This window comes from Sus scrofa, chromosome 1, assembly GCF_000003025.6.
Source record: "Sus scrofa isolate TJ Tabasco breed Duroc chromosome 1, Sscrofa11.1, whole genome shotgun sequence".
NCBI lineage: Eukaryota > Metazoa > Chordata > Mammalia > Artiodactyla > Suidae > Sus > Sus scrofa.
Window position 1 is genome coordinate 155,707,760 of NC_010443.5, and position 27,372 is coordinate 155,735,131.

The following is a 27,372-nucleotide window of genomic DNA, read 5'->3' on the forward strand; positions in this document are numbered from 1 at the left end:
TGAAACTAATAAGTGTCTACATGATGAGTGGAGCACGATATAAAACAAGAGTTAAATAAGTAACAGCAATTTTAAGACACGTCAAATATTGTATATAATTAAGGACCACAGTAAAAGTTTCAACATTTTTATAACTGAATAATAGAGTGGTTTCTTATTAGAGTGTTTTATTTTATAAAATTATATTTTAATCACAAACTTCATGATGCCAGTTGTACAGAAAATCACAGCCTATTTGATTTTGTGCCATTTGCATTGCCATTCTTATTGATCTAAACATGGTGTTTCAACAAATGCAGATTTCCAACAAGACGATGCTAGATTCTATGTTTAAATAAAAATAAGTAAAAAGTTCAATTGAATATTTTAATTTCAGTATGTATTTTAAATGTACAAATACTTATGTCCCATGAGTTTTATTGATTGGTACTAAATTTTAATGAGCTTACCTCATTAATCTGATAGATTTTGCCTTGTATTTAAAAAACAAAAACCAAAAATCTCTTGGAGTTCCCGGCATGGCGCTGAGGAAATGAATCTCACTAGAAACCCTGAGGTTGGTTTGATCGATCCCTGGCCTCGCTCAGCGGGTTAAGGATCCGGTGTTGCCATGAGCTGTGGTGGAGGTCGCAAACATGGATCTGGTGTCGCTGTGGCTGGGGCATAGGCCGGCAGATACAGCTCTGATTAGACCACTAACCTGGGAACCTCCATATGCTGCAGGTGTGGCCCTAAAAAGACAAAAGCCAAAAAAATTTTTTAAATAAAAAGAAAAACTCTTTAAAACAAGTGGGCATTTTATAGATGAGAATTAAATAGACCAAATAATTGCACCCATCTTCAACTTGACACTATGTCAAGATCATTTGAATTTAATTTTTATTAATATTTATTATTATGTTTAATTTTATTAATTTTATTTTTATTTTTATTTTATTAACATTCTGTAGTTTTCTTGAAGTTTAGGTCACAATGTGATTTTTTAAAGAAAACCATTTCTAATTTCCTTCTGATTCCTCCACTAATAACATGTCTTTGAAAGGTCTTTAATTACATGTTGTAAAGGGTTGTTTAATAGTTATATTTCATTAGGTCATATGTCTAAATATTCACAGTTCTACAGTGCACTTGGGAATTAGGGCTATTTAGTATAAGGTATATTGTTTTGTATGTTTATAAAGATAATTGTTTTATAACTTAGAAGAAAACTACTCTCACTGCCTATCACCATCTTGCTTTCTAAAGAAAGAATACCTTACAGAACTGAATCCATTTTTCAATAAGACCACAATCTTAATTTTTTGTAACTATTTATTTTCTCTTCAGGAACATTGGTCATCCAAGTGACAGCAAGTGATGCTGATGATCCTTCAAGTGGCAATAATGCTCGTCTCCTGTACAGCTTATTGCAAGGCCAACCGTATTTCTCCATTGAACCAACAACAGGTATATCTGAAAGAAACAAAGTGCAGTTTAACAGGATTCTAAGTAGGCAAACATCAAAGTTCACTGCCTATAAACATGTTGTAAAATAAACCTGATGTTTCAATAATAAATATATTGTAATGTTAAACATATTATTTTTATTCTTTTGGCTGTTTTTTCTAAGGTCGAAAGATTGAATTTTCCACATCCATACCACAGATGATTTGTGCATAGGGTATAAGACATACCTATGGCCTATTACAAATTAATTAGAAAAAGACAGACAACCCAATTTTAAAATATGAGGAAAAAACATTTATAAGCAATTGATAAAATCTGATATACAAAAAGCCTGCAAGCATATTAAAATTGCTCAACCTCATTAGTCATCATGAAAATGCAAATTAAAACCACCTTTAATGAAATTAAGCCTGTTTATAGCTGAGTGTAAAAAATTAAGAAAAAAATTCTGTATTTTATGTATTTTTCTACCTATGTGAATATGATATTTGATTTTTCTATCCTTGATCTCCACGTTCTCTTAATTGATTACTTTATAAAATAAATAAAAATTTTTCTCATTTATATTTATCTATTGAATAGATGAGAATTATATGACACTGATATATTGATTGTTTTGGTGCAAAGATTAAGCCCATGTGAATGTTTATAGTCTCTAAAGTTGAAAAAAAAAAAAAAAAAGGACTAACCACCCAAGAATGTGGCAAGTATCAAAAACAGTATAATGTTATGATTTTTAATGAGACAAATATAACTTCCATCTTGATGATATGAAAAGCTTTAAAAATATATCATTTGCTTTATCTTTAGCGTTTCTTATTGATTTATTCATTTAGTAGGTATTAAATGTCTCAGCCTTTACCAATCAGGGCTCTGTGAGAGAATTACATTCTGAAAAATATGGTTTGAGTTACTAAATTCTTAATTCTCCCAAGGATAATACCTAACTTCTATTATTCTAAATGCACAGAACAAGTTATTTTAACACCTGCAATGGGTGCTTTAAGACGTTAGGTTTTTTTTTTTTTTTTTTTTTTTTTTTGTCTTTTTGTTTTTCTAGTGCTGCACCCATGCCATATGGAGGTTCCCAGGCTTGGGGTCCAATCAGAGCTGCAGCTGCTGACCTACACCACAGTCACAGCAATGGAGAATCTGAGCCGTGTCTGCAACCTACACCATAGCTCATGGCAACGCCAGATCCTTAAAGCACTGAGTGAGGCCAGGGATCAAACCCGCATCCTCATGGATACTACTCGGGTTCCTTAACCACTAAGCCACAATGGGAACTCCAAGACATTAGGTTTTAATTCCCTTACACAATCTTGGTTGAGAAGAAGGGTCTAATATGCAACAGGCATTGTACAGCATACTGGGTTTACAGTTATATACAACATTGCAACATTAAAAAGGAAAAACTACAGGGACTCTTTTCTCTTGGAACTTACAAACAGATCTAAACATTTACATGTTAATAAATGTATACATTCAGTTTGAATATTATGAAGTGAAATAAGCAAGGTTCAGTAGGAGAAAGTAAGGACTACTTCCTCTGTGTGGTCAAGGCAGGATACACTGAAACCCGAATGCTGAGCCAAACCTGTGGCTAAGGTGAGAAAAGAGTGGTCAGCATTCCTGGTTATGGGAGAAATGTAAAGGAAATTCCTAAGAAGGGAGAATGTTGGAGCTCTTGGACTAACTAGACATCAGTATGGAAAAGCACAGAGGAGGAGAGTAGAAAGTGGGTTAACTGTGTAGTAGACATGTGCTGAATCACACTGGATATTCCTATTTTAAGTACTGTCTTTTAGTCCCAGCCCTCTATGGCTTCTTAAATATATTGGGCAAGTTAGCTAAAGCAATTAATTGCATTAATGGAGGAGAGGTAGAGTGGGCAGCAAGACAAATGAAAGCCAAAACACTGAAGTAGTAAGTTTTGGGGTGTATAAGAGGATCTTTATTCATTCTGAAGATGAGAAAAGAATATGAAAATAAAGTAAGCAAACTTAATTGAAGTCTTCATATGTGGGAAATGAAGACCCTGTGCTCCTCTCATTCACTGACTAATCTGTACACCTTTGGACATAATTCCAAAATCTCTAATGCTATTATTCTTTGATCTGAAACACATTTATCAGTTGAATCACACACAGGGAGACATTAGCAGCATCTGTTCAAATATTCAGTGGTTTTTCTGCCAATTCATATAATAGAGTATAACTGTGAAATGTGATAGTCTGCACAATTAAAATAAAATAATGTGGTCCAATATATCCTTTTTAAATAGGTAATGTAATTTTAATGAACACTTTTCTCCAGATGTATTTGAAAATCAACCATTCTCTTTTTCATGTTTGTATTGTGTTCCCTGAATCTTTAGGGTCGCATCCCCCTCTCCTATACATCATCTTAAATTTTCCCTAGATTTTCTCCAGTAGTGTTTACCTTTACCTTTTTATTAAGTAAAAGTGGACATTTATTACAACATTTATGATGGTCTATTTTGAGTTTGAATATATCTGTTGATGGATTATAAATAAATAATGAGTGAAAAAACAGCCCTATTCATGTATCATGACTTAAAAGAGAAGTTAACATTACAAGTACACAATATTTTTTGCATACATTTATTATTATAATTTATACATATATCCATAATAAACTAATTTCTTCCAAGTTTAGGAGGAAGTTAATTGTAGCTCCCTAATGTTATGTCAAAGAAGAAAGTAGAAAATAAGTTGAGGTAAAAAAAAAGACATCCCTTTTCTCTCCCTATTGTTTATCTTAACATAGTATTTTATCAGGGTCTACTAATATTTCTAATATTGTGGTAACCACTCTAAACTCTAGGCAGAGTTGGTGATTAACTTACTATATTTTTTTCTCTAGGGAAGCATTTAGCACATTGTAGTGGTTCAAAATGTATCAAAAGAATGATTGAATCATTGAATTCCTAAAAAATTAATTAGGAAGATGCCATGGCTAATATTGAAGTAATAATTATAGTTTATTATTTTTTAAGGAGTCATAAGAATATCTTCTAAAATGGATAGAGAACTTCAAGATGAGTATTGGGTAATTATTCAAGCCAAAGACATGATTGGCCTCCCTGGAGCACTGTCTGGAACCACAAGTGTGTTAATCACACTTTCTGATATTAATGACAATAAACCTATATTTAAAGACAGTAAGTAAAAAGCATACTGAATTCTCATTGTAACATAATTATAAATGTGTTGAATATATGTATATGTTAGAGTTTGCATTCTAAAAGCGCAACATCACTGGAATTATATAAAATAAATGTGATAGTTGTTCTAAGTGTGATCATTTTCGTTAGTATGAAAGTCAAACACAAATGAAAGAGTAATCACTATTTCAATTGGTTCTGTAACAAGTTACCACAAACTTCGTGTTTTCAAGTAAATGGATTATCTTAAAGAAGTTTGGTATGGGTGTCACAGGCTAAAATCATGGCGTCTGCTGGGCTACTTTTCTTTCCAGAGGCTCTAGGGGAGCCAAGATCTCCTATCTATTGCTTCTACACATATTCTTTGATGTTCTTATTTAACCATGAGACTTTAAATATTACCTCCATGTTAACAATTTCTAAGTATGTACCTGCAGCTGAACCTCTCTTGTGAACTCATATGTACATATTCAACCCTCTATTCAATGTCAGTGTGTTTAAAAATTAACATGCATTTCATCAAGTTCCTGATGTTGTCTGCCCCCTCTTCTAAACCTCCTCTTCCTATGTCTTCTCAATTCATTATTAACAAATCCAGCCTTCATATTATTCAGGCCAAAATCTCACCCATTCAATTAAAATTCAGTTCAAATGTATCCAAATCAGATTGCACTATGCCAAATTCAGATCAATTCTAATTTCAAATACTAATCAGTTCTGCACAATTCCTTCTAGGTAATGACTTTTAATATTTGGTGAGCAAACACACACACACATCACTCCTGATAATAGAAACTTATTTTGTTTAAGGATTTTGACGTCCTCTTTCCCTCCATTCTTTCTCACGTGTCCAAAATTCAGTCCCTTGCAGATCTTGTTGGCTCTGCCTTTGAAAATATACACTATCTGAATATGGCTCACTGACTACCTCTGCCACCCTGGATGCTGCCACTCACTCTTTCCATCACTGCTAAGGTCCTCTTCTAGCCTCTCTTCATCCACCATTGTTCTCCTTTGGTCTGTTTCTAACACAGTTTAAGTGATCTTGTTAAATCTAAGTCTGATCATATCCCTTAAATTATACTCAGAGAAAAAAAAAACCTTAGTATAAGCTTTTGGTCCTAAATAATTTGCCTTTATCCAGTTCTGTCCCATTACCTCTTGACCTCATGTACTAATGTTCTTTCTTTTTCTCATTGGCAAACCAACACCAGGCCATTGACCTACTCTCTGTCCCTAACACACTCCTGACATTCTGGCTTTATGAATTTTTAGCTTTTCCTGAAATTCCATTCCCTTAGAAGTGCATTCCCTTGCTTTAGTTCTTACCCAAAAGTCACATCTATAGTCAGAACTTCTTGATCACCTTATTGAAAATTTTAACCCGTTCTATCACGAGTATCTTAGTATTTCTTAGTATCATATTTAATTGTCCCATATCATTAAGAATATAAATTAGCTGAGGCAGCAGTTTTCTACATATCTTTTCTGGTTGTAGCCTCAACCTCTGTATAGTACCTTTGAAGTACTTCTTTTCAAAAAAATAATTTTCAAAAGTATAGGAAATAGCAAAAACTAAGTCTTGATTGAGCAAAGTGTTTAAAGCATCTACTTTTATATTAAGGTAGTTACACTCTTTCCTCCAGATTAATTTGTTGGCTATTTTTAATTTGTGCAGTCAGATAAGCAGTTTTTAAAATTTTCTCAAAAGGAAAGAGATATGACAGCTCAATTAAACTGTTATTCCTTAAAAAAAGTTCTCCCACTTGAAAAAGAAAGTGGAAAATCTCAGAAGCTAGTCTGTGGAGTGACTTGCTATACGCTTCTAAGGAAATCAAGAATCCCTTTAAAGAAAAATTATTTTGAATCTTGTCCTTTTTAATTCTAAGATTTATTCTTTAAGATATTAACATATGTGATCATTTTGTACATTTTAGCATATATTACAAATAATATATGAATTACTAGGTCTTGTGCAAATTACTTCTGCAAAGTAAAGAAAAAGCTTAGTTCTTTATTTTAATATTTCAAATATACCTGCTGCTATTTTCTTGCAGCCAAAACAATGGGGTCATCCTACTCCAACAAGTTTTTTCTACTACTGACCAAATTTTGTGGATCCTTCTTTCTTTTCATTTATGCTATGGCTAATGCAATCCAAGCTCAGGTTCTCAAAATCAAACTCTTACACTTACAACTCAGCTATTTGCTTTTAGGCTCTCCCATCTTTAATTCACACTTTTATTTATTGGTAATTTTAGGTATTAGAGAATGCTTGAGTGAAATTGAAAACCTCTTTTTATCAAATTTAATTTGGCATGGTTGAAGGATACAATAAAAAATAGGTCCATGAATATTGAGAAGATATGCATATGAATAGAAATTTGGAAATTATATGTACTACTGAAGAGACTTTTTAAGATATATTTAGGAGAAAATAACAGACACTCAAACAGGTTATGAGGGAAATGTTCAGATTACAAAAATAAGCAGAGAGTATATACATTTGTGTTTATATATGTATATTCTTATATATATATATGAGAGAGAGGTATTTAGAATAATTGGTAAAAAATGTGAGTATTGCTTTCTTCTATAGTTCATAAATAAAGGAAAGGTGCTATAATTGGCAGTTTATGTTAATTATTTGTGCAAAATATCCTGAATTTTGTTTTTAAAGGTTTATACCGCTTGACAGTCTCTGAATCTGTACCCATTGGGACATCTATAGGAAAAATCATGGCATATGATAATGACATAGGAGAAAATGCAGAAATGGATTACAGCATTGAAGATGACTCAAAAACATTCGACATCATTACTAATAATGAGACCCAAGAAGGAATAGTTATATTAAGGAAGGTAAATGCATAAAAATTACTTCCCTTTCATAATAAAGCAAAAAACTGGTTATTTTGTGTAACCACTTAGTATTTGCTTTGTTAAGCAATTGAAGTAAGAGGTGTGACTTGTGGCTTAGGGAGCAAAGGATAAAAATGTATTATATATGCTTCTTTTAAAATTTCACTCTTTAGAATATGAATATATATGATTGTTATCTGTAGTTTAGTATAAATTATGAATAATAACATACAAATGACCATTTATCAGTTTTATGCAAGTTACTTCTGAGAAATACAGAAAAATATCAGTTGTTAATATTTATATCTATGTATTTCAAATATAACTGATGAGAGAGTTAATTACAGAGCTTCTTGACTTATTTTGTAGAATAGTTTTTTAAAATAATTTAATACAGAGGATACACTTTTTGAAAATATCTTAAATAACAGAAAATTTATTCTCAACTCAATCAGATATTTATGCTCAGAAAAGTATAGTTTTAGTCCTAAGTAAAAAATACACTTATTAACCCAAAACATTTTATAATTGATGTAAAAAACAAAACACACATGGGGATTTTCTAGGCAACTAATAAATGATAACATCAGAGGGATCCAAGAAACATAAGTAGTAAAACCTAACTGAAAGCAACTGAGAATTTAACAACAAAAACTTATTTTTTTCTAAGTAATTCCTCAGGTTACTGATACTGTACACTGTATTTCTTTGTAGAAAGTGGACTTTGAACACCAGAACTATTATCATATTAGAGCAAAAGTTAAAAATCGCCAAGTTGATGAGCAGCTCAGGATATACCATTCTGAGGCTTCCACCACTTTCATCAAGATCCAGGTGGAAGATGTCGATGAACCTCCTGTTTTCCTCCTTCCATACTACATATTTGAAATATTTGAAGGAAGCCCACTTGGATCATTTGTAGGTGTGGTCTCTGCCATAGACCCAGATCAGAGGAACTCTCCTATAGGGTATGTCTGGAAGGCTAGCTTTGCATTAATAAATGAGGGAACACCACAGATTAACTTGAAAATAAAATTTCATATAAATGTAATGAGGATGTTTCTAGATCTATATTTCTCTCTAAGGTACTTATAAAATTTGCATCAGTTTAAACAAGTTGGAACAGGAAGCTTCACTATTGTTTAAGAAGCAGTGAAATAAGCACTTGGAAACATGTTCCAGAAAGGAGCAATTGCCAACTAAAACTCAATGGAATCAACTCTGTATTAATTGGGGTAAGGAGGTGAGGGGAAAGAAATCCTTGATTATGCCAAATCAGAGCAGAAACAACACTAATCACATTGTGGGTCATCTAAACACTATTTAATTAAAATAACATTCCTATATTAAGTAAGCTTTTATAGGATTGCACTTAAAGGAGTAAAAATGAAGTCTAATCAGAAGTAAATTTGAGTTACTACTAAAGAATATTTACTGTCTATTAAACTAGTTTGTTATATTTCAAGTACTGTATTTTTTTCATATTTGCACTATATGTCTGATTAAGACAAAGACAAAATCTGTTACATGTTTTCTTCCACCACCTTCCCTTACTCATCAATTTTCCATATTTCACAGTCCAGAGAATTAACACAAATTTATCTGTATCTTTTAAGATACTGATTACTGCTTTGTTTTTTTGGAAGGGCTAACAATACAAAGGAAATTTAAATTTTTGAGACTGACAATGCTCCCACTTTTCCACTAATTCCTAATGATAAAACACTGCCTTTTAATATTTAGGTAAAGTTCCTGTTTATTAATAGTAAATTACTAATGAATGTAAGTATTCATATAGTATATATATGTATAAAAGTATAAGAAATTTAATAAGGAATTTTCCTAAAGATTTTTCATTTTATTCACACTCCATTACCATATTGTTTAGATTCCAGATATACGGAATATCCTCTTGCCACTATTGTGAATGAGTCAGCCTTTGCGCATTATTACATTTCCTTTTGTAACTAAACAGAGAGTCAGATTTTTTAATATTTTGTAAATGTGAGAAAGACAGTATAGTTTTTTTTTTTCTGTTAAAAAAAGAACAAGTTAAATACAAGCAAAAAAAGAGTAAAAAACATTGAAGCAGGAGCAGTGAAATTAGTTTGTTTAAAAATGACAGAGATGTCTTTCACCTATGGAAAAGGCTGCCTGTAAACAACTTTCACCTGTGCATTTAAAAAGTGCTTAAAAACCCTTGAAAGATCTGGTGGAGTTGCATCTACTTGGGAAGATCTAACCTTTGTTATGCACTTGGTTTTATGTGTCTCAGTTCTTAAGGAAAGCAGGAATAGTACATTTGTTGAGGCGGATGAAGATTAAGAACAGGATATAAAGACATATTCATGGAAGAATCATTTGTTTATATCATTCCGGCAAGGGCTGTTAGCAGTGAGAAAACATTGCACAGTCACATTCTATTCACCCAGTTTTTTTAGAGGAATGAAGAGTCCTTAAAAAAGAATTGTAAAGTGAACCAAAGATTATTCTAAACACCTAAAGTTTACATTTAAAGCCATTTATTTCAAGCCCTTTCTAATATATATCACACACTTTTTTCCTTTCTTAAATGATGTGTGTTGGCTATTATTCAAAATATTACTGATAACTCAAGGTCACAATTTTTAAAAAACTTTTATTTGGAAGTAATCTCAAACTTTTGATTGGTTTTATTTTGGATGCTGCATTATAGAAACAGGATATTCTACATGCTTCCTACAAAATGTTAATTTAAACTACTGTTTCATTTTATCAACAAATCTGAGTAGGAAATGTGACCACTTGTGGATATGTAAGTAAATTGCTTATAAAGGTTTAAAAATAAGAAGAGCTAAAACTGAATTCTTTTAAAGCTTAATTCTCTGTAGTTTCTATTTTAATTTTCCACTGAACACTAAACCTACAAATTAGTGTGATATTTTTAGAGACCTGTCAATTCAAGATTAAAATATTCTCATCTTTTGCCACATAATTATGGCAAACCTCATTGATGTCTCATCAAAGTCGTCAGGAATATGTATGCAATGTGAAGCCATCACTGAACCTTAGTTATTACTCTTCTTTAATTTTTATTATTAATCATTCGCAAACAGATAAGACATGCTGAGGACTTCAAAGGTTTCTCTCATTGTGGAGTCTGAGATTATTTTCCAGGCTTTTGCCTGAGAGAATTTTATTATCTGGCTTCTTTCTATGCATGACCTAACAGCAAATTAGATGTACTATCCCTACTTCCTCACTTTTAAGATATATCTGTATCTTTCTATATAGATTATATATAGATAGAGGAATAGAAACACACATATATGTAATAAATATATATTTTGTTTTTATAAAATATTAAATGTTTTCCATTAAACAGACACAAAAATTTCTCACATATCAGCAATCAAGTAATAATATTGATGCATAGACTTAGCAAATAACTATGTGGTATAGGAAGAAGACTCATCTTCCTAGATTGAGGATTTGTTTTATATTGCTTCAAAGGAAAAAAAAATGGTTCACATGCTTTCATATTTACAAATAAATATTTGTACTGTTCTTCATCTTGCAAGTGACATTTCACTATTTTCAATCAAGTCATTCACTTGTTAAATTCTCTATTTTTTTTTTAATTTTTATTTTTTTGGTTTTGAGGGCTGCACCCATGGCATATGGAGGTTCCCAGGCTAGGGGTCTAATTGGAGCTGTAGCCGCCAGTCTACACCAGAGCCACAGCAACACGGGATCCAAGCCGCGTCTGCAACCTACACCACAGCTTACTACAACGCTGGATCCTTAACCCACTGAGCGAGGCCGGGAATTGAACCCACAACCTCATGGTTCCTAGTTGGATTGATTTCCCTGCACCCTGAAGGGAACTTCTAAAATTCTCTCTTTGAATGAAAATGACGTGTCTAGACCTAGCACAGATCAGTTTACATCTAAGGCTGTTTTTTTGTTTGTTTGTTTTTGTTTTTATTTTTTTCCTGAGAGTCTTCATTGAGTTGAATCTTAAATGTAGAATTTACTGTTTGCTAGGAAAATTGTTTAGCGTAACAATGGCTATGTAGAGTAAGGATTTAATAATACTTTATTGCTTAAAAAAGCATTGCATACTCTTTAAAGAGTGTTATGCAGAGAAATTAATAAAATTAAAAAAAAAGGTTTTTTTCATGCAGGTATTCTGTTACCAGAAGCAAAATGTTCAGTATTGATGATAATGGCACAATCTTCACAAGTAACCCTCTTGATCGAGAGATTAGTGCTTGGTATAATCTAAGTGTTACAGCCACAGAAAAATGTAAGTAATCATTTGGGAACTATATATTGCTTCATCATATGTTTAAACCACTAAATAATCACTAAATATAGGGACAAAAGCTAGCTTGAAGTTGCTGAAATTAGAATTAAATGTTATTTTATATGTCAATTCATACTTTTATATTTAATTTATTATTTTAAATTATATAATGTCTGGTCATTCTTTTTTTTTGTCTTTTTGCCTTTTCTAGGGCTGCTCCTGCGGCATATAGAGGTTCCCAGGCCAGGGGTCCAACTGGAGCTGTAGCTGCTGGCCTATGCCAGAGCCACAGCAACATGGGATCCAAGCCGTGTCTACAAACTATACCACAGCTCACGGCAATGCCAGGGATGGACCCTGAAACCTGATGGTTCCTAGTCGGATTTGTTAACCACTGTGCCACGATGGGAACTCCAAATGTCTGGTCATTCTTATTACAGCTTATTTATATATTCACCACTAAAAATATTTATTTTTATTATGGTGATAAGTAATGCTTAATGCAAGAAATAAATTATAGAAAATTCAGAAAAAAACGAGAAATACAACCAAAATCACTTGAAACTCTAAAACCTTTAAATTATATAATTATATAGTCTCACCATATTTTTCACAAATATATATTAAATATGTTTATAAAAATTGAATATAAATTTTGTAATTTTTTCCACACTGGGTATATAAAATATATTGCCCGTAAAGTATTTTCAAATTAAGCTCATAGTGTCAGCTGTGCTATTAGTCACATATTCAATAATCAGTAGCGACCATTTTTTTTCAGATAGATGATTCCATTTTCCTATTGCAAACATAGATGAAATCATCCAGTTTACTGTTTATATTGTCTTCAAAATTGTCAATTCACTAGTAATTATAACAATCATATTTATTCAAGCTCAAAAAAATTGATGAACTACAGTAGAAAAGATTATCAAAATTATCTCTATTATTTAATCAATGGGTTTAGTACAGCACAGTAAAGAGTTAATTTGTGAATTTGAAATGTTTTAAAATGCATCCTTTCATAACTGATTTTACATAGAATATTAATAATCTTATTTACTTTCTGGCCTGTTCCTTAAAAGTCTTTAAACGTATATCTTATTCCTCACTTTATTGAGCAGTTGACTGATTAGATGGTGAAATGAAAAGCATATATTTTGTCATACGTTGAATAGCTCTATGGAAACTGTAGGAAGACTGGGTCTGGGTTTTGAATTTTCTGTTTAAACATAAATGATGGGGGTTAAATGTTACAAGGGAATAAATGCCAAGGCTTTTGGTGTCAGAAAACACAAATATGTTTATTCTAAAAGCAAGAAGCTTTTATTCATTGAATATTTTGGAGAACAAATTATTTATAATATCACTATTTACAAAACTATTGAAAATTTCAAATCACTTCAAAGACTGGATATCCTTGAAAAAATGTATTCTTCCATAAAATAGCTTTCAGCTACTGTAAGAAAATGTTTTAATGAATTTATATAAATAATTTTCCACTGTAATCTTATTTTATTTATAAGGAGAATTTTTGTAAGAATGTATCACTGACTTCTGTTAAATTAGAATTACAAGTTGACTTATTAATAAGCAGGGGAACATTTATTACATGCATCCTGAGACACAAAATCTTCTAATCTTTCATGAATAAATAGAAAAAAGAATGAATGAATGATTGGTATGAAAAGTTTGCAAGACAGTTTAATTATATCTATTTCATTAATTGTGTGATTACTTTTCATCAGAGAATGTCATGAAGGTCTCTAGAGAAATATTGTTTGAAGAATTTTAGTTGCTTCTTTTCTTTTTTACTTTAATTTGATTTTTTCTTTGTGGAATTTTTTTAATTGTGAACTTAATTTCTTTAGCATGGGATTTTTTAGTTTTCCTATTTCTATTTTTTTCTAGTAATTATCATCTTTTGTTAGGTTTTATTGAATTATGGTTGATTTACAATGTTGTGATAATTTCTGCTGCACAACAGTGATTCAGTTACACATATACACATATCCTTTTTTTCCAGATTCTTTTCCCATAATGTTACTACAGAATATTGGTAGAATTCCCTGTGCTATACAGCAGTTCCTCATTGACCATCCATCCCATATACAATAGTGGAAAGTGGGAGTAAATTGTAGAATCACAACATGAAACAAAAACAGTAACACAAATCTTTGGATTGCAAGGTAGCTACTGTCCATAAAAATTATCAATTCAATGTATGTATGTATATTTACAGATACATCATAAAGTATACAGTATAATATATAATTATGTCATTATATTTTATGTTCAGAGGTGACATCCAAATATTTAGCAACCAGCACAACATAAGTAATTAGACAAGACTTTAGCCTTTAAAACTGTATGCTGCTTACCAGTAGATCAGTAGCCTTCACAGTATTAAAGAAAACGTGTGTGTGTGTATGTGTCTCTGTGTGTGTTTACACATATGACATTCAGATGATAGAACTGTTTAAATTTATAGTGTACAAGATTAGTTATTACATAGGTTTACACCGATGATCAGAGATATTATAATGGTGTGTTTGTTAGGGAAAATCAACAATTAACAACAAGGACAGTAAAAACTGGGTATCATTTGTGATTCACTAGGAAAAAATAGATTTTTCAATTCTTAATTGTATTTTTAGATGTTTATTTATAAAATACTTAATTTGCACGGTGCTTATGAGTATTGAGTTTTAAGAAATTACACTTTATTAAATGTTTACTTACATTGAATATAAAATTATATATAGTTTATAAAGTTATATATAGTATAGCTCTAAGTTTATATAGACTTTTGCATATAATAGCATTTTAAAACTCAATAAAAATTTGAGGAAAACATTATTCCTTATTTCATAGAAGATAAATCTGAAACTTCTGCAACTTGTGTTCACAACTCCTCAGGGATGAAACTAGGGGTCAGTGAAGATCACATTATTCCAAAGCCTATGTCTTAATCCCATGCCACACTATCTCTTGAGAATACGAAAAATATGACTTGCTCTCAGTGTTTTCTGAGTTAGATATATGCACAATAATCTTAACCAAGATTTATGTTTCGATTTTTATTCCTAAAAGACAACAAAGTTTAATCACAAAGTTGTTTCAGTTAATGGTTCAAGTATTGGTTTGAAACAGAGTTCACATCATATGATTGCTCAGGGGCAGACAATCTATATCTGCAAGTGTATTACTTAAATTCCCCTTCAATGCCTAAGAGGACAGCTCTGAGACATGAACATACATGTAACATTTAAAAAATAAATTAACAGGGAGTTCCCGTCGTGGCGCAGTGGTTAACGAATCCGACTAGGAACCATGAGGTTGCGGGTTTGGTCCCTGCCCTTGCTCAGTGGGTTAACAATCCGGCGTTGCCCGTGAGCTGTGGTGTAGGTTGCAGACTCGGCTCGGATCCAGCGTTGCTGTGGCTCTGGCGTAGGCCGGTGGCTACAGCTCCGATTCAACCCCTAGCCTGAGAACCTCCATATGCCGCGGGAGCGGCCCAAGAAATAGCAACAACAACAACAAAAAGGACAAAAAGACAAAAAAAAATAATAATAATAAAATAAATAAATTAACAAAAAGTATTCTAATTCTCTTGAGGAAAAACAAGTAAAATAAGCCTTCAAGGTAAATTCAGGAGAAAAACACAAACATGAGAAAATAAAAATAGATACATAATTTTAAATATGAAATGTCATAAAATGTAGTTAGATCAATGTGGAAATTTATCCTAAAAGCAAAGATTTAAATTTTTAGTACATTTTTTTTTTTTTTTGCTTTTTACGGCAACACCCATGGCTTGGAGGTTCCCAGGCTAGGGGTCCAATGAGAGCTATAGCTGCCAGTCTATGCCACAGCCCGATCCGACCCACATCTGTGACAGCTGACGGCACTGCCGGATCCTTAACCCACTGAAGGAGGCTGGGTATCGAACCTACATCCTCATGGATCCTAGTCTGTTTCTTTAACTGCTGAGCTATGAAGGGAACTTCTATTTACTACATTTTTAAACCTAATTTTAAACTTAAAATTTTGAGGATTATGAAATATTGTACTAAAACAAAATTTATAGATAAAAGGATATTAAAATACAGCTAAGAAAAAAATTTGAATATCTGTGAAAGGCAAACAATATAAACTGAATGTATTTATTCTACATGGGTTTAATACTTAGAAGTAAATCACTGTTTCAGAAATAAGTGATTAGAAATGTTATCAAGTATAAAAATGACACAATACATGTTGATCTGCTTCTGGTGCCGTAAAATCAGTTTTCTTAGGGAAAAAATTCTTTAAAAGAGAGATTGGATAGTACCATTATTATTTTTATCAGAAAGCTGAAAAGTTACAGAATGGGGAATAAAATCCCAAATAAAATATAATTAGATAAGTATTCTGAGAAGCCCATAAGTTAATTATCATTTAACTCGTCTTTTAAGATATATTTTTGAAAATGGTTGTTTCATTTTAAGGGGAACTGCTTAGAAAAAAACTTTTCTATCATTGAATAACCAATTTTCATGTATTTTTTCTCTGTCTTTTAAATTTTAATTAATTAATTTATTTATTTATTTTGTCTTTTGTCTTCTTAGGTCCGCTCCTGCGGCATACGGAGGTTCCCAGGGTAGGTGTCTAATCCGAGCTGTTGCTGCCGGCCTTCGCCACAGCCACAGCAACGCCAGATCCAAGCCATGTCTGCAACCTACACCACAGCTCGCGGCAACGCTGAATCCTTAACCCACTGAGTGAGGCCAGGGATCAAACCTGCAACCTCATGGTTCCTAGTCAGATTCGTTTCTGCTGAGCCACGATGGGAACTCCAAGATTTAATAACATTTTTTAAAAAACCTGAATAATAGAAAACAGGGCTTCACATAAAACTGTTGCAAAAACAAAACAAAACAAAAAAAGCAAACAAACAAAAAAACCCACTTGCTTCATGAGTCAATTATCTGGAACCTTGTGACATAACAGTTATGCTGATTATAGGAAAGAAATATTCCTTTTTAACATTTATTTTCCCAGCAAGTGAAGTTCACTATGCTTAGTCTTCTTCCTGGAAAGCTTCCCAAAATAAACATCAAATTTTTTATCAACATACCAGCTAAGTGAATAAAACACCTAATTAATTTAAAACGAAGCTATGAAGACATATGTGTGCTTTGCATAGTCATGCCAAAGTTTTCATTTGAACTTAATTTTAAATTAATTTTTTAGAAAAAATCTTAAATTTCTAATTTTCCTTAAATTAAGCAGAAAGTTGTACTATTTTGATATATATTTAAACCATGAAAAATATGAGCCTTGCTTTGAATAATTTCATCTCAGAATTTCTAGAAATACCTTTTCATATTTTAATAATTTTAAATCTATTTTGAGTGTAACACAATAGAGAAGAGCCTCAAAATGATATTTCTTAATGATTTATATATTTCCTAAAGAAAATGGATTTCTTCTGTGTTCAATAAAACTTGATAATTTCAATTTTAATTAATTGAAAATTGCAATTTTTATCATATTTGCACCTATTATTTATTGGTTAAATAATTAAAAGTAATCTCATCCCAACCTGGAAAACTTCTCTGCAAGATGAAATAGAGAAAAACATTTTATAATTAAAAACATTAAACCAGAATTTTATGTACATCAGAGTAAATTGCTAAGAGACTGCCAAAACAGAAAGAAATCTCAGTCTTTTATACAGCCAGGTAGTTAAAATCCACTGCAGGCAAGTTCCCAAGATAAACAATTACTGGCCTTAAAAAAGAAGGACTTAACACCACCATGTAGCATACAGTTTATCCTAAATTCTCTCATTAGTTGTAGTGACCGTCTGCGTTTGTTAATTGGCTTTATCCATCTGAAAACTAAACTTTTTATACATTTATGACAAAAGATAGTTTTGCTTCTTGGGTTAAGAGCAGTGCTAAATTTAGGCTCTTAACCTTCCCATAGAAACTGGGAGAAAAAAAGTTCTGTCTTCCTTGATGATTACCTTTTAAAGAGTTGGATTCCAGTACTGGAGAAAGACCAGCCTGTGTTATCAAATAGGCAAGAGGTTTATTTTGATTTTAAAAGGTTTACATACATTTCAAAGAGACAAAGAATTTTCAAGTTTTCTAAAGTAAAATGCTCTAAGAAGAGCAAAGAGGGAAAGATGTTTCCCTTATTTTCTACAGGGAGAGTTAAGCCTTTTTTCTTTTCTTTTTTTTTGTATTTTCCCTTGCAAATTACAATCGCAAATATAATGCATTTTGATTTTAAGAGAAAGATCATATAAAGACACTGAAACAAATAAACTCCCTCCCTCCACTCACTTATGTAGATTTCCACAGCTTTTTAAAATAAAAAAGAAAGATTTAAAATAATGATATATAAACATCAAATACCTTATACTGTAAATTTTTTTTATCACTTTACAAACTGTCTATCAGTTCTGATTAGTAGGTAAATAAAATAATAGTATTTAATATTTATTGTTTATATGTAAGTAATCTTCTAGATGTTTTACGTGTATCAATTCATTCAAGCTTTATAATAGTTCTATGAGGTAGTTACACTAGTATCATTTCCATTTGAAGAAAACCAATGGAAACAAACATTGGTAAGCTTGGTAAGCCTTTTTCTCAACTTCAGAACAAGATTAAGATTCATTTTTCAAGTTCATGATATTAACACATGTGTTACATCAATGCATTCATTTTTAATATGCACACATAATTTCATAGTTTGAATTGTAATTTATTTCCCCCAATCCGTTTGGGGTTATTTCTAGTTATTTGATTGAGATATAAAATTCTGGAGAAAATAAATTGAATCACACGCTGGTGTCTTGGACTGTAGAATAGATTTCTCAAACTAATTATTGGGTCAAAGATGTGTAGTTTAACTTTTACTATCCATTGCCAGAATAGGTTTTAGAAAAGGCTTCCATCCTTGCTATTTTTCATAACTCCTCTGCCTCTAGCTCTGTGTTTCATATTTAACATATATCATTTGGGCTGAATGGTCATTCTTCTCATTTCTGGTGAGTGATTGCTTTATGAATGTCACCTTACAGTAACATGTCCCGAATGTGGGGGAATTTTACCTCCTAGTGCCTTTGACCAAGTCTGAAGGCAACTTTGGTCATGACAACTATGCTGTAGAGTGCTACTGGCTTTTAGTTAGTAGAGGCCAGGGATGCTGTTAAACATCCTGCAATGCATAGGACAACTGTGAAAACAGAGAATTACCCAGTCCAAAATATCAGCAGTGACAAGACTGAGAAACCTTGGTATGGATAATTTGAATTTTCTCCTTCATGACTTTCTAGTTTGTAATTATTTCCCCTGAATTGTCTTGTTCAAATTAATTGTCAGATTTGAAAAATAAAACTATTAGTATTTCATCTTGTGAGGCAAACATTTTCCTAGATCATTGTTTTGATGTTGCTTTTATTTATTTTTTACTTTTTGAAATGTAAAAATGTATTTAACTGTATCTTCCTATTCTATCATGGTTTTTATATTTCTTGGCTCACTTAAAATCCTAACTCAATGTATATATAAAACTTTACTTAGATTACTTAGATTGTATTATTATTTTTATCTAAACATGTTATTTAGATCATTATTCCATGTCCTTTTTTATTTTCAAAAACTACCCTGAACAATGCCATCATTAAGGCCATGACTGCTGGCTTTTTAATGCCTTTTTACTTCAGCTATGACCCTAGGCAAGTTATTTTAACTGTAATTTTAAAAACTAAACAGCCTCTCATTGTTTTTATGAGTAAAGTTGGGAGGATAGTAATACATATATTAATAACATTTAAATGAGTTAATCCAAATATGTTCAACAGTTCCTGCATTTTACAAAGGAGTTCATGTACCTGGCTATCTCTTTTAGTACTTTACTACTTTTCTTCATGAGCTCCTATAGTCCATGGAAGTACAAGGCACTCGATAAATATCAGTTGATTTGAGAACTGACAAAATATCACATTGGCTGAGAACATTTTTTTCTAGGCTGTATTGTTGGTAAATATATAAATTATATAATGATTCTGTCCTTGGATAAGTATTACTCGAGTAAAAGAAAAATATACGACATAGCCCATAATGCAATTTCAAGACCATTTTTCCTCTAAAATCAGCATTAACATTCTTTATTTTCATTCTGTTTATTCAATTTGCAGATGATGTAGAACAGATTTCTTCAGTCCCTGTGTATGTGCAAGTTCTTAATATCAATGATCATGCTCCTGAGTTCTCTGAATACTATGAAATCTACGTTTGTGAAAATGCAGCCTCTGGTCAGGTAAGAACTCATAATAAATTGCTGACACCTAACATTTCTTTGTTTTATATAGAGCAACTTTTGCTATGTATTCCTCCTACTTTCAGATGATAAAAGAAGTTTTACTTAGCAATATTAATTGCATGCTTTAATGTTGTTAAATTCTTTATAATTTAAATTTCTTTAAAAAAAGATGTAAATTTAAAGTTTCCTATTTCCAAATTCCTCAAGTGTTTGAAAAAATCTGCTAACACCCAGGATTCAACAGTAAATCCTCTGTGGCTTGTCAATATGATAAAGAAAAAAAATATTTTTGTGATTCCATAGGATAACTAATTTTTATTTTTCATTCATCATGAAGATAAAATGATGTATAAGCATAAACACACAAAGGAAATAATGGGACTTTTTTCTATGGCTTATAATCACTACACTGGACATGAACACAAATGAAACTCTATTTCAAATGAATTACTAAATATGTAAAGGCTTGTGAGAACATACTCATTTTGAAATACATTATCATTATTTCACACATTTTCTCATGTGGAGCTTACTTTTTTACATTTGTAAAATATAGAGTTTAAATTATATTCTTTGAGTGTCTCAGTTCCATTATATAACTTTATATTTTTCTTAGATATCCTATTAAATGTCATAAAACATTTAAAAATTATGAACTAGTTTTTGAAACACTGAATAAATGTATGTACTATGAAATCAATTATTTTAAGTAGACTTGAGTTTATCAATAAAGACTAAATGTAAAGACCTAGATACCCCATATTAAGTGTTGAGGTTTCAGAGACACTAGAAAACAGAATTTGTAAGGGGCGGACTAGCAGAGAGTGGTAACCTAGAAACCAAATAAAGAAAGTGTTTCAAGGAAGAGAGAATTATTACTTATTTTATTTGCTGCTTACACATCAGGTAAAACCAGGAAAGAAAAGATCCATTCAAATTTAAAAGTAGAGATTTTAGACTTACTATGGTATTTGTAGGTAAGAAAGTACATAATGTCACCCGAAAGAAAATATAAAGTGAGAATATGAGAGAACATAGGGCAGAGCCTTTGGGAACAGCAATATTTAAGGATTTAGTAAAGAAATTGAAGCCTGCAAAAGATACCAGGTAAGTGTGAGCAGTGAAGTAAGAGGGGAAAAAACAAAAAAAAAAAATATTTTTGATGTGGAAAGGCATAGAGGTGATAGTTTTTGAAGGAAGACATGTGAGTAGTCTCCATTTTCACTATTCCAGGGGAAAAAGAGCTCTCATAGTTTACCATTTGATTAAACTGACTTTTAAAAACTAATGTATTTTAATACATATACTATATAAATAAAGTGACTGTGCAGACCAACTTTATTAAAATGAAGAATGGCATGGAAGATGTTATTCAAGATTGTTGCAAAAGGTTGAGACTATTGCAGAAGGAGGCAAGAGAGTTTTCAGCACTAGAGTGAGCTACTGGAAAAGTCCTGGAAGGTACATCCACAGGGAGGTTGGTCAGTGTGATTAGACTATTTTTGTTGATTGGCTGTTGTAGAAGTTAGGCTCCCTAGTTCTCATTAAGTCTGGGAGATAGATTCCCTGTCCTTCTTGATGATTACATTTCAAAGGGATGGTTTCCAGGTCCTTGAGAAAGACCATCTGGCAGGGAAGAGGCTGGGAGAAGATTTATCTCTATTCCAAAAGGACAGAGAAATGTTTTGTAATTAGAAAATTTCTACTATAATTGCTCTAAGAAAATGTAGGTCAGGAGCCTCTGGTCATGAAGAAACTTGACTGAAACTTGATCAAGCTGAGGGGAGGGTTATGTCCCTCCTGATCAAATGTTAATAAAAATGTAAAAATGGATAAAAACTCTCACCAAAGTGGGTATAGGGGGAACATTCCTTACCATAATCGAAGCCATATATGACAAAACCACAGCAAATATAATACTCAATGGAGAAAAATTGAAAGCCTTCTCACACAAATCTGGAACAAGATAGGAAAGCTCACTCTCACCACTGCTATTCAACTTAGTTTTGGAAGTCCTAGCCACAGCAGTTAGACAAACAAAAGAAATAAAAGACATCCAAATTGGAAGAGAAGAGATAAAATTATCACTGTATGCAGACAACATGATACTATACATAGAAAACCCTAAGGACTCAACCCAAAAACTGTTTGAACTGATTAATAAATTCAGCAAAGTAGCAGGATATAAGATTAACATTCAGAAAGCAGTCACATTTCTGTATACTAACAATGAAATAGTAGAAAAGGGATACAAAAATACAATGCCTTTTAAAATTGCACCCCCAAAAAATCAAATACCTCGGAATACATCTGACCAAAGAGGTAAAGGACTTATATGCCAAGAACTATAAAACATTAATCAAGGAAATTAAAGATGTAAAGAAATGGAAAGATATTCCATGTTCCTGGATTGGAAAAATTAATATTGTAAAAATGGCCATACTACCCAAAGCAATCTACACAATCAATGCAATCCCTATCAAATTACCCATGACATTTTTCACAGAACAAGAACAAACCATCCAGAAATTTATATGGAACCACACAAGACCCAGAATTGCCAAAGCAATCCTGAGAAACAAAAACCAAGCAGGGGGCATAACTCTCCCAGACTTCAAACAATATTACAAAGCCACAGTCATCAAAACAGTGTGGTACTGGTATCAAAACAGACATACAGACCAATGAAACGGAATAGAGAACCCAGAAATAAACCCTGACACCTATGGTCAATTAATCTTTGACAAAGGAGGCTAGAGTATAAAAGGGAAAAAAAAAGTCTATTCAGTGAGAATTGCTGGGAAAACTAGACAGCCGCATATGAATCAATGAAACTAGAAGACACCCTTATACTAGAACACACCCTCATACCATGCACAAAAATAAACTCAAAATGGCTTAAAGACTTAAATATAAGACAAGACGCCATCAAATTCCTGGAAGAGAACATAGGCAAAACATTCTCTAATGTCAACCTCATGAATATTTTCTCAGGTCATTCTCCCAAAGCAACAAAAATAAGAGCAAAAATAAACCAATGGGACCTAATGAAATTGACAAGCTTTTGCACAGCAAAGGAAACCAAAAAGAAAACAAAAAGACAACTTACAGAATAGGAGAAAATAGTTTCAAATGATGCAACTGACAAGGGCTTAATCTCTAGAATATACAAGCAACTTATACAACTTAACAGCAAAACAGCCAAAAACCCAATGGAAAAAATGGGCAAAAGACCTGAATAGATGGTTCTCCAAGGAAGATAGGCAGATGGCCCACAAGCACATGAAAAAATGCTCAACATCCCTGATTATTAGAGAAATGCAAATCAAAACTGCCATGAGATACCACCTCACACCGGTAAGAATGGCCAACATTAATAAGTCCACAAAGAACAAATGTTGGAGGGGGTGTGGAGAAAAGGGAACCCCCTCCTACACTGTTGGTAGGAATGTAAGCTGGTACAGCCACTATGGAGAACATTGTGGAGGTACATTAGAAATCTATACATAGAACTACCATATGACCCAGCAATCCCACTCTTGGGCATATATGTGGACAAAACTTTCCTTGAAAAAGACACATGCACCCACATGTTCTTTGCAGCTTTATTCACAATAGCCAAGAGCTGGAAACAACCCAAATGTCCATGGACAGAGGATTGGATTAGGAAGATGTGGTCTACATACACAATGGACTACTCCTCAGCCATCAAAAAGAATGATGCATGCAGGAGTTCTCATTGTGGTGCAGTGGTTAACTAATCTGACTAGGAACCATGAGGTTGTGGGTTCAGCCCCTGACCTTGCTCAGTGGGTTAAGGATCCAGCGTTGCAGTGAGCTGTGGTGTAGGTTGCAGATGCAGCTTGGATCCTGCATCACTGTGGCTCTGGTGTAGGCCAGTGGCTACAGCTCCGATTTGACCCCTAGCCTGGGAACCTCCATATGCTGAGGGAACAGCCCCAGAAAAGCCGAAAAAAAAAAAAAAAAAAGATGCATGCACCTGCATGTTTATTGCAGCACTATTCACAATACCAAACACATGGAATCAACCCAAATGTCCATTGACAGATGATTGGATTAGGAAGATGTGGTATATATACACAATGGAATACTACTCAGCCATAAAAAGGAACGACATAATGCCATTTGCAGCAACACAGATGGAACTAGAGACTCTCATATTGAGTGAAATAAGTCAGAAAGAGAAAGACAAATACTGTATGATATCCCTTATATCTGGAATCTAATATACAGCACAAATGAAGCTTTCCACAGAAAAGAAAATCATGGACTTGGAGAACTGACTTGTGACTGCCCGGGGGGAGAGGGAGGGAGTTTGGAGGAATTGGGAGCTTGGGGTTAACGGATGCAGTCTATTGCTTTGGAATGGATTTACAATGAGATCCTGCTATGTAGCATTGAGAGCTATGTCTAGATACTTACATCATAGCACAACAATGGGAGGAAAAAGTATGTACACATTTATGTGCAACTTGGTCCTCATGCTGTACAGCAGAAAATAAATAAAAAATGTAAAAATGGCAAATACATATTTGTCAATACGTAATTTTTGAGAAGTTTTTAAAAATCTTGTATAGCTAACTTTTTTGTTGGAGAAAGAATGGCTACCTTCTTTGTTCTGTAATTGCAAAGGGTTTATCTTTCAATTTATGAGCAAATAGAATAGTCAATCTACTTAAAAAAATTCTATTGCATTCCTTTCCTTCCAGTTACATTTGGGTACATTCTGCTTTCACCCATCTCCAAGATAAATCAAGGCGATTTTGATGCAAAAATGTTATAAAAGATTAAAAAACACCATCTAATTTACTTTTTAGCAAAACAGAACAGCGCAGATTCTTATAAATAAATATTGTGAAGTCCATCCTATTGAATGACTGCTATATATTCTCTTTATCCTTAGACATATTATTTGGTTATTGACTTTAGAATTTGAGAATATGATGTCTTACATATTCATCTAAGGACTCACAGTCTGAAGCTTTGCCTACATGATCAATTTTACCATCATCTTGAGTCTATGGTGTTGGTTTCTCTGTTTGGTATTCATCTTCTAATTCACCTAAGAACTGTGAAATATCTTTCTCTGTCAATTTTGTTTTCTTTGTCATTATGGATGTAAATTTTTTTTCTGTCTTTTTAGGGCCGCACTGGCGGCATTTGGAGGTTCTCAGGCTAGGGGTCAAATTGAAGCTGTAGCTGCTGACCCACACCACAGCCATAGCAACACGGGATCTGAGCGGGGTCTGCAACCTATACCACAGCTCACAGCAACACCGATACTTGACCCACTGAGTGAGGCCAGGGATCAAACCTGCGTCCTCATGGATACTAGTCAGATACGTTCCCGCTGAGCACGAAGGGAACTACAAGGATTTTAAATTTTAAATTTTAAATTTAAATTTTCTACTGTTTTCAATGAAAAATATTTTCAGATAGTGTATCATTTCTTTTATATCTTTTTTGAAAGGTGATGTACTACTTTGAGCAATACCTTTAAAAAGAGGAAGAAGACAATGATGCAGTAGGGGAGATTATATTATTATTGTGTTATCCTTCTAGGCCATTCATCAAACACATTTTATATAAATTTTTAAAAGCACATTAGGAAAACTTTATGAGTAATGGTGAAATAATTTGTAGTGTAATGAAATAGGCATAAAAAGAATCATATCACTAAGTTCCTATAATGTATCCTAAATTTATAAAAACACCCAATGTGACCATTCAGTAATTGGAAATAGGATTAGTTTATTTATTTAAAGTCGATATTTCTTCATTATTTGGAGATTTCGAAGAATGAAAAAATAAATACCAGTATTTGCAAATAAATAGAACTGCTCAAAATGAAACTCAAATATTAATTTTTGGTACAGTGAACTCTAAAGGTATACTGGGAGTTAAACTCTGCTGAGGAACAAATATGTCCATTAGGTGTAGTAGCATAGAGTTCTCTTATGACTTACTGGGAGTTTAAATGTAAAGTAATATTAAAAATCTATGAAATGCTATATTTTTATAACCACAAATGTGTATATTATGTTTCAAAAAGTTTAGGTAACTTTTTCAATATCCTATAGCTTATAAGTGATTAAGCCAGGATTACTTGTGTCTATCTCTAAGAGTGAAGCTGATTTTAAACATGTCCTCCTAATCATAAAGACTAGCTATCCGTAGATTACTTGCTCAATACAAAGAAAAATAGGAAAAAAGGTTTATCTCTTTCTGTACTCATAAGTAATTACATTTACAATTACATTTACATTTACTTTAATTTAAAAATTAAAGTAAGATCAATATAACAGAACCTCACCTTTTTCCTAGGATGCTCACTGCTTAAATTCATAATATAACAACATTGATCAGCCCTATATCACAATCATTTCCCTTTTAGGAGGAACATTAGAAATCATTAAATAGTTCTTAGAGGACTCATTTTTTTATGATGAAAGTGAATTTATTTACAAAACAGAAGCAGACTCATAGACAGAAAACAAATTTATGGTTACCAAAGGAGAAAGGGGGTGGGGATAAATTAGGAGTTTGGAATTAGTAGATATCACCTACTATATATGAAATAAACAAACAACAAGGTCCTACTCTATAGGACAGGGGAATATATTCAATATCTTATAATAACCTGTAATGGAAAAGAATCACTTTGCTGTACAGCAGAAATTAACACAATATTGTAAACCAACTATACCTCAATTTTTAAAAAGTGAAAAAATGAAAAAAAAAAAAAAGAAATGGGATTGCAACTTTGTGATACTTTTAAGACCTGGATGAATGGTGAGACGGTCTTATTGAGTGTGAAGACACACAAAAGATTTGTTCAGAGAGCATGGAGTCTTTGTTTGAGGAAGTATCACCTGAGATTCTGCGGTTGGATTTGGGTACCCGTGTATTGGGGAATCTGTATTTTTATTTTAGAGGGTTTGTGATTCATATTGACTCATTGATGTCACTGTCAGACCTAGGAATTTCTCCCAAGTCTATATGTAGCTTAAAGAATGATACTTAACGTGGCTACCTGTAATGTTCTTCTGCCCCCAAATCCATTGGACTGCAACAATTCCCACTCACACTGCTACATACACTGTGGTTTATGAGTTGAAATCAATTCAATGGACAGATTATTTGAGTACTGCCAATATAGACAACATTACCATAGATACTTTGTTCCTAGCACATGGGAATGCCCTTATTTTAATAGCATGGCGAAAGAAGAAGAAAAAAATAACAT

The 27,372-nt window shown here is 32.5% G+C and overlaps 1 protein-coding gene across 3 annotated transcripts in view; it reads left to right on the plus strand.

The window, feature by feature from the left end:
- CDH19 (cadherin 19) overlaps positions 1 to 27,372 on the plus strand; it is an 89,190-nt gene that overhangs the window by 38,399 nt on the left and 23,419 nt on the right. For all 3 annotated transcript variants that reach the window (XM_003121695.4, XM_013993286.2, XM_021099400.1), the window contains 6 exons: positions 1,327 to 1,446; positions 4,466 to 4,630; positions 7,314 to 7,495; positions 8,210 to 8,463; positions 11,662 to 11,783; positions 19,981 to 20,102. In XM_003121695.4, the coding sequence (XP_003121743.1) occupies positions 1,327 to 1,446; positions 4,466 to 4,630; positions 7,314 to 7,495; positions 8,210 to 8,463; positions 11,662 to 11,783; positions 19,981 to 20,102 (965 nt within the window). The remainder of the gene's footprint in view (positions 1 to 1,326; positions 1,447 to 4,465; positions 4,631 to 7,313; positions 7,496 to 8,209; positions 8,464 to 11,661; positions 11,784 to 19,980; positions 20,103 to 27,372) is intronic.